This window comes from Hydractinia symbiolongicarpus, chromosome 12 (genome assembly GCF_029227915.1).
Source record: "Hydractinia symbiolongicarpus strain clone_291-10 chromosome 12, HSymV2.1, whole genome shotgun sequence".
NCBI lineage: Eukaryota > Metazoa > Cnidaria > Hydrozoa > Anthoathecata > Hydractiniidae > Hydractinia > Hydractinia symbiolongicarpus.
Window position 1 is genome coordinate 21,928,104 of NC_079886.1, and position 15,864 is coordinate 21,943,967.

General features: G+C 34.0%; 1 protein-coding gene across 1 annotated transcript; it reads left to right on the forward strand.

Moving 5' to 3' along the window:
• The first annotated feature begins 1,209 nt into the window (after positions 1 to 1,209).
• LOC130622532 (mucin-like protein) lies at positions 1,210 to 3,995 on the forward strand. The gene is made up of 6 exons (XM_057437994.1): positions 1,210 to 1,322; positions 1,672 to 1,720; positions 1,840 to 2,032; positions 2,377 to 2,609; positions 3,019 to 3,192; positions 3,763 to 3,995. Exons 1-6 carry the CDS (start codon positions 1,317 to 1,319, stop codon positions 3,930 to 3,932), a joined length of 825 nt encoding a protein of 274 aa, XP_057293977.1. The 5' UTR covers positions 1,210 to 1,316; the 3' UTR covers positions 3,933 to 3,995.
• Positions 3,996 to 15,864: the final 11,869 nt, after the last annotated feature.

The following is a 15,864-nucleotide window of genomic DNA, read 5'->3' on the forward strand; positions in this document are numbered from 1 at the left end:
CAGTATTCACCAAGGAGAGCTTCAAAATTTACCAAATATACTTTGTAAGGGATCATCATCATAAGGCTAGTCAAGACAGCAACGACTTCCAAATCTTTTAATAGGTATTTATAACATTCTAGTTAGTAAATATAGTTTTTTATCAGAAATGCAGTCCCTTGTGTTGGCTTTTCTTCTTTTTCCCAACAATATTTAATTTTATTTATATATTTGCAGACCGTGGTTTACTTTACGGCCAAAAAGCAATTAATTCTACTAAGTAACTTCGTCATACAGAAAAGTTATAAAGTGCATATGTTGTGGCTTTTGTTAGTTGACGAAAGAAGAAAATTGATACACTTACTTTGCTCGTCGTCAAGAAAGATGGTAGCTTAAAATGTAAACAAGCAGAAAATAAAAAATTCAAAAAGCATTGCAAGTACTTTTATATCTAATCTTACAACACATTAATCTATAAAACATTTTATACGAAAAAAAGAACAACCATGTTTCACTATTGAAGTGAATCAATTTCAATATATGTCTAGAAGTTTTTTTCACATGCCTACTTAACTACCTGAACTCTTTTTAAATAACGATGAGAGATCTAGTTTATTAAAAATACTAAATACAAAAGATGCATTTTTAAGGCAAGCAACTTCTCCTTTAATTACCGCTTTAATCCTTAAAATCTTTTAGTTATTCAGTTGATATTAAAATTGACAAAAACCTCATGCCATCTTTAGTTTTAGCTAGACGAAAGGATTGCTACAATTGTCTTTGTAGTTAAATTTTAGCTACACACATGGAAAGGATCTAGTACGATGTTATTTTAGATCATAGCGCCTTAAAAAAATTCCTCTTACTAATTTCCGTGGGTAATTTTTATACGCCGTACATAGTATAAAACTTTTTGAAGAACGTTTTTCTAAGTCATAATAAAAAAAATCAGCACTGAATTACATGCATAACAAAATTACGCCTAGGAGGAGACTGCAGGCAATTCATGCATCTTTCCTCTTCACTGGAGGTAATACGGTTAACTCCCTCGCGTATACTTGTTAGAAAACAGCTTCCTGTGAATAAAAAAAGTTTACAAAACATTGTTGTAAAAAAATAATTAAAGTCAGGAAATTATTTTTTTACAATTTGGTTTGCGCGTCGAACAAATTTTTGTTTAGTTGTGTAAACAGCTGAAGGGAGCACAATACGAAATATGTTCATGTTAATAAAAACACTTCATTCTGATTATATACAGCTGCTAAATAAATGATATTAACATTTCATTCACTTTTTATTCTCATGCTTGGAGGTAATAAGTGCCAAACGCAACAGAAATGATGGTAAGAGTAAACTATTTTGCGTATGAATTGTTCCTACCTACCAGCAAAACATGCATATTTTGAGAGTTATATTTCTTTAGTTTTTAAGTTATTCTTTTTAGTTTGTCTAGTCTTTAAAATTTCTATTCTCGCTAAAACTAATTCGCGTAAATTTTTTATGTCTACATTAACTAAAGCACTAAGCCTAAGCACTAAGCACTATGCAACGATAAACTCTCTTTATCAGTTATCCTGTTGCTGGTTGGTAGTTGATTGCTTGGACGGTGCAAACTACCAAACCACTACTTGTGCTTATTTTAAGTATATAGACCGTGGAATATTAAAAATTCTCCTTTTTTAACACTTATAGAATCTCCTTTCAATATTATTTTTGCTGATCACAGCATCACTAACAGAACGTACGTATATTGGTCTTTGTTTTGTTTTTTCTTGTCGTCTCTTGTTTTGCCTTTTTTGTTTTGTTTTGTTTTGTTTTGTTTTGTTTTGTTTTAAGAATTATTACAGATAAAATTTTTAGAATCGGACACGTATAAGCCACATGAGTCGTGTGAAAGATCGTATAGAAAAATCGGCTGCTTTTACACCAGTCAACATGGGGAAAGAACAGACCTTAAAGACATGCAAATGTTATTGAACGATCGAGACATATATAGTGAAAAGTTTGAGGGACATCTAATTGACTGGCATAAAATGAACCAGTCAATGCACAGGTATTTTTATATAAAAGATGTTTTCTCGATTTATAAACCTCTGTAAAACCTTGTAGCATTTTCTGTCATAAGGTTACTTCGTATTAACTCCCACATAGCTAAGGTAGTTGAATTGACTCACCGAATATGATTTTGATCCATGCTGAAATTTCTTACACCAAATATTTTTTCAACAAATAATCTAGCTGAATTGAATTAAATTGAAATTATTTACCCAGGATTGGCTTTTCAGTTTCTGTACTGTTATTAATGAGAATCTTGCAAAGGGGGTCCTAGTACATTTCATGCACAGCAATTGCTCAACCATACAAACACATGAGATCCTCTTTTCTATATTTATTTAGTTTGGCTTGTCGTTGTGCGCAAAAAGCAAGAGAATTGAATCTCGAATACATTTCCATTCGCTTTTGGGGGGAATGTTATGGTGGAAGAGATTTTTCGGATTTCAGACATTTGATCCAAGATAACGACAAATGGAGATCAAATGACTGTTCTAATCCCTATTACCAGGCATGTGTTGATGATGCTACACATGACTGCGCAGGTGGAGCAGGAAGTGACTACATATACGCTGTTGGTATGTAGTCAATCAAAATATTATCACACTACTAACCCTAACTACTACTAACATATGCAGTTGTGTTTCTTGTAGAAAAAAACTTACATAACACCAATAATGCATACATTAGAAAAGTTCAATCGCAAATACTTTAAGGGAAGCAAACTTCGCGGGAAGAAAGTTTCACAAGAATTAATTTTCGCGTGAAAATGATTTAACCATTAACCCAAAGCTTTTTTTTTTAAAAAACACGAAATTTCAATGTTTTCAGACGACACTCGTCTTTGAACCCAATTTGTAAACACTTGCAACCTCGACCTTAGTGGACGTTAGTCAGTAAGTTAGCAAGAGCCAAATATTACTGTACTTTTACACTGGCTGTTTAACGACCAGAAATCTTAACGCAATAGAGTTGAATAATTTTTAGGTGTGGATGGCGGCCTTAGCGAGTGGTCAGATTGGGGAGAATGTGGTGCCACTTGTGGTAAAAGTGTCCGGGAGAGATTTAGAACATGCACCAATCCCATACCAGAAGGTCCTGGAAAGCCATGTGAAGGAGATTTAACACAAACGAAGGAGTGCACGATGTTGCCTTGCAAAGGTAATATTGATGTGCTTCAATAAAAAAATTAATTCCAACAAACAAATCAAACCTTTTTTGTTTTTACTTTCTTGTGAGAAAATGGGCGTTTATATTCTTCATTGTGTTTGTCTTAAGTTTTAAGTACGATTACAAGTGTCTGAAAGCAGATTGTAAGTGGTTCAAATCAGAATAAATAAAAATGTTAAAATTTGATTAAATTATTTAACCATCGACAAATTTGACTTAAGCTTCACTGTCGCTTAGCATTGATGCAGTTCAAACGGAAACATTCCTGCAGTAAATACACAAAATCTGTAAAAATGAAGGAAATTGAAAACTGCAATATTTTGGGCGATAAAGATACTAATTTTTTTTTGTCACTTATTAGCTACCAATGTTTTTGTACGTTGAGGTTTTTAGCATCATTCTCTTCATTCTCTAACAGCTAAGCCTTCCTCTTCTGCCACGAAAATTAAATTGTTGACCGGGACAGTCCAGTTTGTTGTCAAAATCTGTTGAGTTTTATATAAAGGTACTTAATTGAAATTAGCAGAAAATCTTAAGAATTATTTGTTCTCCTTTTTCTAGTTAATGGAGGTTTATCAGAATGGACAGAGTTTGGACCATGCTCTCAAACATGTCGAGGAGTTAGCACGCGTACACGAAGCTGCACTAATCCTCCTCCGTCTGGTGGAGGTGAACTATGCACTGGGCATCTGTTGGAAGCAAAAGCCTGTGGTGCAGTAAAATGTGAATAGATAGTATTGTACTGATACCTTGTGTTAAAAATTATAACAAAGAATCATTTAATTTTCGCATAACTGATATCTTAACTTCCTCGTCTGCACAAATACATGTTTTTTTTTGTTTTTAATATGACTGCACGTTTTTCCTTTGTTTTACCGAGTTTACTATGAATCTAAGTAACAAAAAAAAAGAATCATTTAACGTATTAAGATTAAATCAACAATCTCTGACGCACAGATGTACAACAAAAATCTAAAACTTATTTTTCCCAACAAATTTGGCATTATTTTTTTATTTGATTAAAGGGAAGCAACGCTTTACGGAAAAGAATTTGTTACACTAGCATGGAAACAAAAAGATTTCCTCAAAAGAAGGCAAAAAATAGTTCAATTTTGGTATTACAAGGTTCAGATAAATTTGGAAAAGAGACGGAAATCAAGAAGAAAAGAGACGGAAATTAAAAAGAAGAAAAGTAGCCCAAGGGCTTAAAAATTTTTTCCCAGTTTAAATACAACTACAAGTTTAAAATACACGTTTTTTATAAGCAATCTATCTGGTTGCTTAGCACCTAACATTCTTATTGTGACAGTAGTAAACTCAACTTTCACGAAAACATTTACACTCTAGTGTAGCTAGCTATGTTTCTGAGAAAAATTCTCGCCACATTAACTTTTTTGATTGTGAAAGCCAAAGGCCCGAGAATTTAGTATTAAGAACATTACGGGTGTTGCTACGTGTTGTTGTTTTTTTTTTTTTTTTTTGCACATTTCATTTTTTATAAGCAATGACTGCTAAAGGTAAATCCCTGGTAGTTAGGTAAAACGTTCCTTCATATCTCAAAAAATTAATAGATTTGAGAGGGCTCTTCGAAAGCATTCATCCCTAAAAGCGTTTTAACCTTACATTGGGTAGGTACATATTCAAAAGTTTTACTTTGAGGCAAAGCAGTTCCAGTGGCCCTACACGAAAACAGAGTTTCTTGTATAAAAAGAAAATCTGTAAGTATTTTAACGTTTAGAGGTGCACGATTGTCATAAAGACCCCTTAAATAAATAACCATCACGTGACCACAGTTAATTTAAAAAATGGGCTAAAGTTATCGAAAATAGCAACATCTGTGAAGGATTACAGGTCGTCACCCTTGAGAACCAACTTAGAAAGGCATGTGGTACATGTATTGTCCCTCTGGTCCTCTTTCTTAATAGTGTGAATAAATTTAACATATCGCCATCTAGAGCATTCGTCGTCAGTGTTAAATGGACCTTGGTGAACGAGTTTTTCCAGTGACAAATATAGTGACGTCAGTATTTATGATAACATCACAGATAAAATGGTTTTTGTGTGCTGGTAGCTTCACGATTTTTCCTTCCAATAACAGTAAAAAGTCCTTCCAGGTTATCTCACTGCCGTATCAAAAATCCTGCGTCAGCACTGATCCAAGCAAATTTGTCATTAGAAAGATTTTCAAAAACTCTGTTTTTAAATAATCTCTGCAAAGGCTTTAAAATAAAAATCTGTCTTTAACTAAGAAACTACTAAACTTGTGCTAGTGGGAGTTAAATATGGCTAGTTACGTGTATTTAAAGCCTTGTTGACGAGCCACCCGAGGGACGTTTGATTTTTTATAATTACAGACAATCCCCCAATAAAATTATGAGACCCCCTTTAATAACTACTTTCAATGGCATTTTAGATGTTCCAAGACTCACCTGACACAGCTCCCCTCTCCCCCATACCAAAGTTGAGGCAAGGGAGTGCGATAAAAAAGCGGTCTATATGTACTTATTGGGGGATTGCAGGTATTGTGAAAAACGTTCATAGTTTTTAAATTTTTTATTTCAAATCTCAATTATCATAGCAACTGACACGAAGAAGATTTATACAAAGTAGGTATGTCCTAAAGAAATAAATGCAATGTTGGAGATGTCTTGAAAAGTCTGGTCATTTCAGAAATCCACTATGCAAATTGATCAAAATTACTCCAACAACCTTATTATTGTTGTTTACACACGATAGCTTCGTTAGTTCCTATTGATACTGCAATCAACAAGGATTTTGCAGTATGAAGCTGGTAGGTTGTGGAAGTTCTACTTTTACAGCTGCAAATGTGTTAGGTAAAAAGTGTTTAAGTTGTGCAAGTGGCATTTTCTAACATGGCTGTTGTACGGAAAAAATCTCTTTAATAATAGCCATCGTCTGTCTGCCTTGGTGTCCGCGAAATCCGTGTCTCGTAACGGAAACACAAAATTTTTAAAATGCGCATCAATACCAAATGCGATATATTTCTGTCCACTTTGTTGCAACGGGTTAATTTGAAGGACGGGCGACCCCGTGGATTATTCCACGGGCTTACGACTAGTTTCTTTGATAATAGCCATATTTTGTCTGTGTGTCCGCGAAAGCCGCGTCCCGTAACAAAAACACGAAATTTTAAAAATGCGCACCAATACCAAATACGATATATTTTCGTCCATTACGTTGCGACGGGTAAATTTAAAAGACGGGCGACCCCGTGGATTTTTCCACGGGCTAACGACTAGTCTCTTTAATAATAGCCGTATTCCGTCTGTCTGTCTCTGCGCGGATCCCCCGCTGAGTTAAAAAATCATGCTACGGAAACACGAATATCAAATGCGATATATTTTTATCCACTTTGTTGCGAACCCGTGGATTTTTCCACGGGCTAACGGCTAGTCTATATTATAATACCCGTATGCGTGTCACGCAAAATGGTAACCGCAGTAGCGAGGCACACAAAATGCGGCTAATAAATGACGGGAGAATCTGTTAATGCCTAGTTTAATAAAAATAGTCATACTAACGTCAACAAAAATTAGCATATTTTGAGTTTAACCAAATAATCAAATAACCAAATAACCTGAGATCTAAATCGTATGATCATTGTGAACAATGACAAGTGAATTTTAACAAGTTCAAAATGGAAAACCTGGTCTGAAAATATCCTGTGGAATTACTTGTGCCACATGTCTTGCTATATTTTGGATGGTTGTAGTAGAAAAACCCTGTATTTAGCATAATGTAGAATAATGATCTTTAGATTTAGCAACCAATAAATAATTTCTTAAAAAAATAATTAGGTCAAACGCTGTTATATAATTGGCATGGTAATTCGTCTTTTGCGACAATGTGGTTAACGCTCATCACTGAAAAATTTGGTTATTGCAACATGACATCGCAATATTACCGACGCCATTGCGATAATTAACGCGTGTCTATTTGGTCATATGCACCTCCTCTAAATAGTAGTTCAGCTGTTGTTATAATACAATAGGGATTGCTAACTCTCTTAATTTTACATTATTTTTTTCTTTCGAGCAAATAAATAGAAATGCAAGGTTACGGTTTGAAATAAAGTGAAATCCCGTTAAGCGGACACTGTCTGAAGTATAAAGCTCTATAAGACGGACAGTGGTACTTCGAAAAAATAGATTTTGGGCTATTCTTATAACGAATTCTCTATGAAGCGGAAAGTTATAAAGCGGACATTTAATAAAACAGACATTTTTTTTGCACAAAAACATTAGAATAATAGAGTGACGACAAAAAAAATATTCAATATTTTCTATTCCTTTTTTTCCACACATTTTAAAACTTTTTTAACTTTTTATTAACATCATCAAATGCTTTATAAAGCGGACAATTTTTCTGTATTCACTGTAGTTATACATACAAAGAGCTTCCCAACCACACACCACGGTTTGCTAGTAGAAAAAATATTAGATAGGTTTACTGTAATTTCTGCATTATTGCACGACAGCTGCAGACATCTGGAACATTGAGAATTTTAACCGTACTGACGTCAATGATAACAGTATACTTTTGCTGATCCCAGCACTTTACCTTGACGTCTGTCTGCTTGTAATTCAATTACTTTTGTTCTAACAACGTTTTGTTTGAAGATTCTGATAAGTTTTTTTTTACATTTTTACCTATTTTATACGATAAAGTGCCAAAAGTTGCCCAGAAATACAATTTTTCTGATCTTTAATCTTTGGGTTAAAACTAAAAAAAAAAGGGAAAGTGGCTTTGTCAGATGAAAAATACTTGTGCAATGATTCTTCTGGATTAGATAAAGTTGCGATGTGAATTTAAAGTTTCAATTTATTTGAGCTTGCATTGGTCATTTACTTTTAATCTCGTGAGCATCTTTCAGTAGTTTGGTCTTGTCCGTCTATTTCACACCGGTAGCTACTCTTTCGAGAGCAGATTTAGACCATTTACTCGAGCCATGAACACTACTATGAAAGACGACTTTAGATTCTGCGGTTAAACAGCCGAGATTTTATCTTAAACCTAAAATTTATTGCTGATGAGCTCCTCAGGATTTGCCGAAAATCAGGCGGTATGACTGTGTAGTACCACTTACATTCTGGCAACAAGAAAATCACTTCGTCTATCTGTGAATTTAATACATTAACATTAAACTGACTCTTTTGATTTTTATTTGACCCACTCCTGTACTTTTAGAAGCTAAATCGGGACAATGACGCAATGATTACATGTGGTTAACGCTCATCAATGAGAAATTTGGTTATTGCAACATGACATCGCAATATTACCGACGCCATTGCGATAATTAACGCGTGTCTATTTGGTCATATGCACCTCCTCTAAATAGTAGTTTAGCAGTTGTTACAATGTTGCTAACTTTCTTTATTTAATACACTAGTCGTTAGCCCGTGGAAAAATCCACGGGTTCGCCCGTATGCGGGTATTATAATATAGATTAACCTTAAACAGACTCTTTTGGTTTTTATTTGACTCACTCTTATACTTTTAGAAGCTAAATCGGGAAAATGACGCAATGAAATTACAATGGCCCCCTTCTAATGAAGCAACGGCATATTGCGCTATTACCTCTTATTGCTGTCCCAAACAGTTGACGTCGGTTGATGATCCGTACGCAAATAAAAGTTCGAACAACAACCATAAATATAAATGAATGTGCATTTAAATAAAAAATATTTTAAGTCGATTGCCGTCAGCTAGCTAGTATCTTATCATAATTTTACATGTTTAGATAGCGAGATGAAAAAAAATACAGTGGTTGATAATGTAGCTACAAAATAATCTAAATCCAGACAAGTATAGTCCTTAAAGTTCGGCAAAATAAAACATTGGATTGGAAAATTAACACATCGAACTTTTTGAGTTGACATTAATAAACTATCAGGTTGTGTAAGTAAGATGTAACGGCCCCAACCAGGCTCCAGACGGTTTTTGTTGTTTTATATACAGTCGTGTTAAGTCGTATTGACTGGTGTAATATGATATTTAATTCGGCCTGACTGAATAAAACATTGTCTATTTCGTGTCTAATATTTTCATGATATCGACTTGCTTTAGCTAAGCTTGTGAAACAGATCTAATTTTCCTTTTGTTTACAAAAGTAAAAAGAATTTTTAAGATTCTTTAATTTAACTTAATTAGTCGGTGGCCCGTGGAACAATACACGGGTTCGCCCGTCCTTTTTTTACCGCATTGCGTGCGTCTCGTTACTTGCGCAGCTGAGCTACCATTTTGCGTGACAGACAGACAGACGTATACGGGTATTATAATATAGATAACATATTTGGGAAGAAAGTTACTTTTCTTTTTAAGCACTTACTTTTTCCCACTTTTTTGTTTAGAAAATCATTTGAATTAAGGTGAGATTTCAAAAATCGAACTCACAGGCAACATTTTACTCCTTTTTGAATTTCCGCGCCCGAAGGCGTAGGAAATTCTTTAAAACCGTCGTTTTTTTCTTTCGGAGCATTTTTTTGAGAAAAAATCGACCCTGGGATTTCACGTTCCTCTGAGAGGAGGATAGATAACTGACTAACTAACTAACCCTGTCCCAAATGGTTAATTGCAACGTTACAGATTTAAGCTTCGTACCCAAGCTCCCGAAGTACTGAGAAGTCCTCTAAATGACGTTTCAGGCCAAAATTGGTATTTGTTTTTGACAAAATTTGGCACAGTTAACAAAAAAAGTATGCTGAACATAATGGTGACATCATAATTTTGTTTTTTGTCACCTAAATGTCATTTTAGGTCAAAATTGGTCCAAAAATTAAAACTACTTTATTTTCAACAAAATGTGACACAGTTAACGTATGCTGAAAATGATGGTCACATCAAAATTTTGATTTTTGACAACTAAATGCCGTTTAAGACCATTAACGTTTTAATCGAAAGACTTTCAACCATAAATGATAGGCTGTATTTTTTGTTAGCAATTTCTTTTAAAATGTGAGTTTATTATGACACGTTTCGTTTTGTTTGCGTTTGTTGTAAGATATAATGTCACTTGTGTGCTTTATCTTCAGACCTTCATGCACCAAACCTTTTCGAATGTTTGGCATAATTTGGCATGACACAAAATTAGCAGGTTGTCATCAAATATTTTGGTAGCGAGCGGAAATTCTTAGAGCCCCCAGGGCTTCTTGTTCATAATAGACACTATTAGATAATATTCACAAAAAAACTATTTGTAGATCGAAAAAATCAACCTGTACTAATTCTAGATGACGTCCGATGATGGCCTATCTTCCCTATTTTTCGGATCTCCGCCGATGTCCCCGTTGACTGCTGTACTATAATGCGGACCACGTAGAAGCTGCAACTAGCGAATATTTAGTTTTCTACCCGCGGTCTACCAGCTACAGAGCTGTCACTTTCTGGAAAATTATGAAAATAGCGTGTTTTGATAGTCTAGTGTACAAAAAAAGTTATCATTCTCAGCCTAGATGGGATTAAGAAGATAATTTTCATACATTTTTTAATCAATTTTCAAAAAACTAAAGTAACTATGTTTCAGTGCCTCTAGACAGTGTTACAAACCACACTCTTACGAAAGTAGCCCTGGTGTATTTACAACCTTAGATCCAGAATTACATTCGCTCAACTACGCAATCGGAAAAAAACAAGCGAGTGATAGTTTTATTACAAATTATTTATGACTATGGTGATGCAGTTTTTTGTTGTTCCGTTTGCCAACCTCTTAAGTCAGAAAGACATTGTCTTCTTGATGGAAGGAAATAATTTGATAGTTTTATTAAAACGTAACGCAAAAATAGAACATCAATTCTAAATTTCAACTAGCTACCGAACGTATTACTGACCTTGTAATCAAACTTGTTTCCGAATTTCTTACTATTTCCTTCTACTGCAACTAGAAATATTATTAAAGAAAGATTGAGCTTGTGTTTACTTGACGATACTATCTTTCACAAAAAAGAGAAAATAATTTTTTTTTCATAAATCATACCTGTTTGGAGCTTTAAAAACAAAGTTTCGAAACAGATGTCAGAAAAGTGGACATGCAAATTTACCATTTGTTAGAAGTTCTTTGCAGTTATTTAATCGCGGATTTCGTCGATACAGACAGAAACTAATATCTATATACGACAGACGTAATTTATGAGTGAACTATAGGGGGTGTTTACAGCTCTAGTAATTTTATTTCCACTTGACAAGACTTTTTATTTATTTCCTGCAGGAGAAATGACGCTTTATGCTTGTCATATAATGTCATAATAGGGGAGGGGTAGTTGTGTAATATTATTTCCCGCACAGATTTGTGGGAAGTTTTTTCCTGCTTAAATATTTGGGAAGGAAGTTCCTACTCTGCACAGGTAATGTATCACCGCATAAAATTGCCAACGGTGAGGTTTCCCTTTTACAACCGGCGTTTTGGCAGCTAGACAGATTTTCGTTTTTGTCATAAAAACCCAATATAATTTTAGTACATCGCCCGTTCAGCTAAATAATTCTCCAACCTTTTTCTAAATTATTTTTTCTTAAAGAAATGAAAGGGAAACCAAAAAATGCTTTTCTTACTTTAAATTGTATTTTTATTATTTTGCTATATTTTCGGATGTACTTTGTGCTGCATAAACATAGTATACTTGGCAATGCTTGCAGAAAAATCAAAGCCTTATACTGTTCATCGTTCTATTTTTAGAAGTTCGACACGTCAGGAGACCACTTAATTAACATGCGTAGTCTTGGAAAACGAGATGAGCTACGAAAAATGCAATGCTGGTGACTCTTCTAGAGTCTTCTGACTCCTCTTCGGATCAAAAACCAGCTTTGGCATCTTAGAGCTATCTTAGAGCAAAAATCCAAGGCAGTATATAAAAGTCATTCATTTTCAATGAAGAAATGCGCATTTTCAGTAGATTAACTTGTTGATGTTACTTTTCCTTTGTACATTTTTTTTAAACAGATTTTTATGATTTGTCTGACTCCTAACCAACCTCGTCCCCAGGGCAACCAACCTCGTCCCCAGGGCAGCTTGCATCTTTCTGACATTCGGACGACGATACGAGCATGATCTTGGCATAGACCTGCTCACGCGACATTTTCCAACCCAGAATCTGGGTTCTAATATTTACTAAGATTTGTCTTGAAAACCCAGATTTTTCTTTCAAGTAGGCCATAATAAGTAAGTAGAGGCCACGTGACGTCAAAACAAAACTACGATTTCTGGCGAATGAAAAAAGGGATGGTAAGAGCAAAACAAGTGAAAGGTTATTAAACAAAATGATTTGTTTAAAGCCAGGCACAATGCTAAGAAAATTTCAGATCAAACGAGCATATACATTTATAATCCAAATGGCGATGGAGTTTAACCCGGCATATTTTTTATCAGAGTTAAAAGGATTTCAGAATTAAATTCTTCCAAAATATACTAAAAGTAATCTGGAAAAAATAATACTAACAACAATCAAAGAATCACCACTGAACACTTGATATTTGTCTCTGCAAGGATTGTTTGGAACAAAAAAAAGGCTACATATTAGAAAAAATAGTTCACTAGGTAGCAATAAGTAGCTGTACAAAATATGGCGCACTAGATTTGAACAGGCATAATACTTTCTGAATATTTGAAGGTGTACAGCCGTACCATTCAATGTTTTTTTTTTATTATAACCACAGCGTGGGAGAGCAATTACGGCAACTTGCCGCGTTAAAACATAAATTAGTCACGTCATGTCATCCAATCACAGTACACAACCGAGAAGCCTGTGCCTGGGTCATGTTCGTATAGCAAAAAAATGTTTCGCAAAAAAAAATTTTTTCGGCCTTACAATTGCAGAGATCTGATATTTAATTAAATTAGTTTCTGTAAAATATCTAAAAAGATTCTTTCGAAAGGATTTTTTGTAAATAAAAATACAGGCTTACTTCATTTACCTACAGTTTGGCCACTTATTTTCCAAAAAAATTTTTTTCTAAGAGTACTAAACAAGTTTGACAAAACAGCTTTCATAGCAAAATGACAAAAAAACTATACCTAGCTAAACAAACAAAAAATTGAATAAAATTTTTTCAATTTTTTGGGACTGTATTCTTTTTTCAGGAGTAGTGGCTACCCTGGTTTAGCACGTGATTAAGTATAAAAACATAAAATAGTAACATGGTAGCTAGCTAAATATAGTGTGCTAGCTAGATTTGAATTAGGTAAGAAAATCAACCAACTTAACTAGTTAAGTTAGTTGGTATTCGTAACATAAAACAGTAGCTACATGACTGGCTAAGCAGGTAAGTTTTACATGTAGTTTGAAAATTAAAAAGTTTTTAAAAGTTCAAATAAGTGCCTTCGACTCATCGTCATCAGTTAAATCGTGAGCCTAACTAGTCCCCGCGAGCAGTAATTCAAATTAAAACAGCTGGTTTACAAAAGATGTATCGGGTAATCTAGCTACTTAAGGGTTTGGCTCCTACAGTCGTTTAACTAGAAAGTTACGAAAACGTTGCAACTTTTAACAAAAGCCATGTTTAATTACATTTAATCAGCAAAAAGCTGGGCATTTATTTGTTACTTCCATATTCCGCAATCACGAAGTTGTTAAACGACATAACTATGTTTACAACATGTTAATCCACATTATGTCAATCTTCAGCACCAAAAACACATTCTTTTTAAAAACCTCAAGCCATTTGGAATGTTGAAGCATTAAACTCATTACCGTACGTAATGCGTCTGTGGCGAGCATTTGATAAATCACACAGTACAAAAATGCAGTTTGGAAATATTTTGGAAAAAAAAGTAGCTTGGAAAATACTTCTTCACCTACTCTAAATCATTATCTTGTTCTAGAGACGAACTTCTGTGTGATATGTTGTATGATTTTGTTTTGAGAGCAATAGACATATGCGCGCATTTAAAAGGGTAAATAGCAAGTATGACATGAATAGGAAAGTCCTGGTTATATAAAGAAATTTAAGCTGAAATCCTTTAAATTATTCTTAAGAAAATATAGCTTACAAAATTAATTTTAGTGCTTATTGTACTATTTCTAAGAAACCCATAAATTAACGTAGTCAGCCAGTATAGCTATACCTTATTGGTCCTGCCTATTTTACTTCCTTCGCGCATGCGCTAACGTTTGAAACTCGTTTATACCAATGTTCTTCCAGTCAGGCAGAGGCAGGCTCAAAAATATGTTCGTTTTCAGTTGAAAAAAACTTTCTTTGTTACTTTAGAAAAATAATTTAAAGATACTTTACCGGTTTTAAATTTTTCTGTTGTTTCAAAGGAAAAATCTTATTAGCTAAACAAAATGTGTACAGAAAAGCAGTTTTCCCGCCTTTTTATTTGAAAAATGGAGACGAAACTATCAATTTAGTAGTGGTTGTATCTAAATCTTTAATGTCAATAATCAACTTATTAAAGAAAGAATTATAATTACAACTCGATGATGATATTGTAATTGGGGACAAACTAAAGATGTAACGTATCACGATCACTTCTAGGTATTTTTTTTCGAATTAATGCGCATGCTTCACATAAACAAAGTTTAAACAACCTCGTTCCCAGATACTTTTGCTTTTATGACAAACTGCGACAATTGCCATCTGACCAACAGGCCTGGAAATAAGATTAAAGTTTTAATTTTTTTTTTAATTAGTCGTTTTATCGTAAGAACTATGTAAAAAATCAACGCGGATTATAGAGACACGCATCTTTTCACATTTTAAGTAAATTTGTGTATATAAAGATACGTAAAAAAATTATTCACTATATCGAATATACTTTCGTAGAACTCGTAAGGAAAAATACAATTTGCTGATGCATCAAAAAGAATTCTTTCAATGAAAGATTTTTGGCCACCATGTGAACCATTGATTCTTTTGAATCTCCGTTGCCATGACAATGAAATCACTCTTCTTCGCCATTATTGACTACATCAATGACTACTTAAATTAGATCTATTGTCTCGCTTTTCGTTGTGTCCCTGTCAGAGATTTCTGTTCCTGTTTTTATTTTAAACTATTCCAAACATTTCAACATTTGTGAAGTCGTTACACGAAAACATGTTTATCACAAGTATTTCACATTTAGACTTCTCAACCGGTTGTTAAAGAGTTCCTTTGACGAGATGTTTTTGTTTGAAAAAGTTTCCCGAGTGAAACAAAATAAACAACGTCACTCACATTCTAATCACTGTGTGTCTGCATGATGACAAGTTGTATAATCAATGCGTTTCTTCTGTCACTTCCCATCACTAATATGTCTGCTCTGCGAAACGCCCCTTCGTAAGGCATTTCATTACTGTAGTTTTTCAAAAAAAAATACAAAAAAATGTTATTAACTTGTAAAACTTTTTAACAATCTTCTCCCCACCTTTCTTTTAAACCTCATGCTGTGTTTGCTCAAATAAAATAGCGTTAGGTCGGCCTCTATTAAATGAAATATAAAGTTTTTTCTCAATAAAAATCCTTTGTCATTCAAACAGTAAAGACATTGAATTAACATGGTCCCCAGTTAAGGTAGTCATTAGACCGCCTTAAATTAAAATGCCCTCCCATTCTTTGAGTAAATGGCATTTTAATTGTTCTTTCTTCAATTTGATTGGTTTAAGTTAAATGTTTTAAAACAAAGGGGCGATAATGATGTACGCGATAAAGTTGTGGAAATCATAACTATCA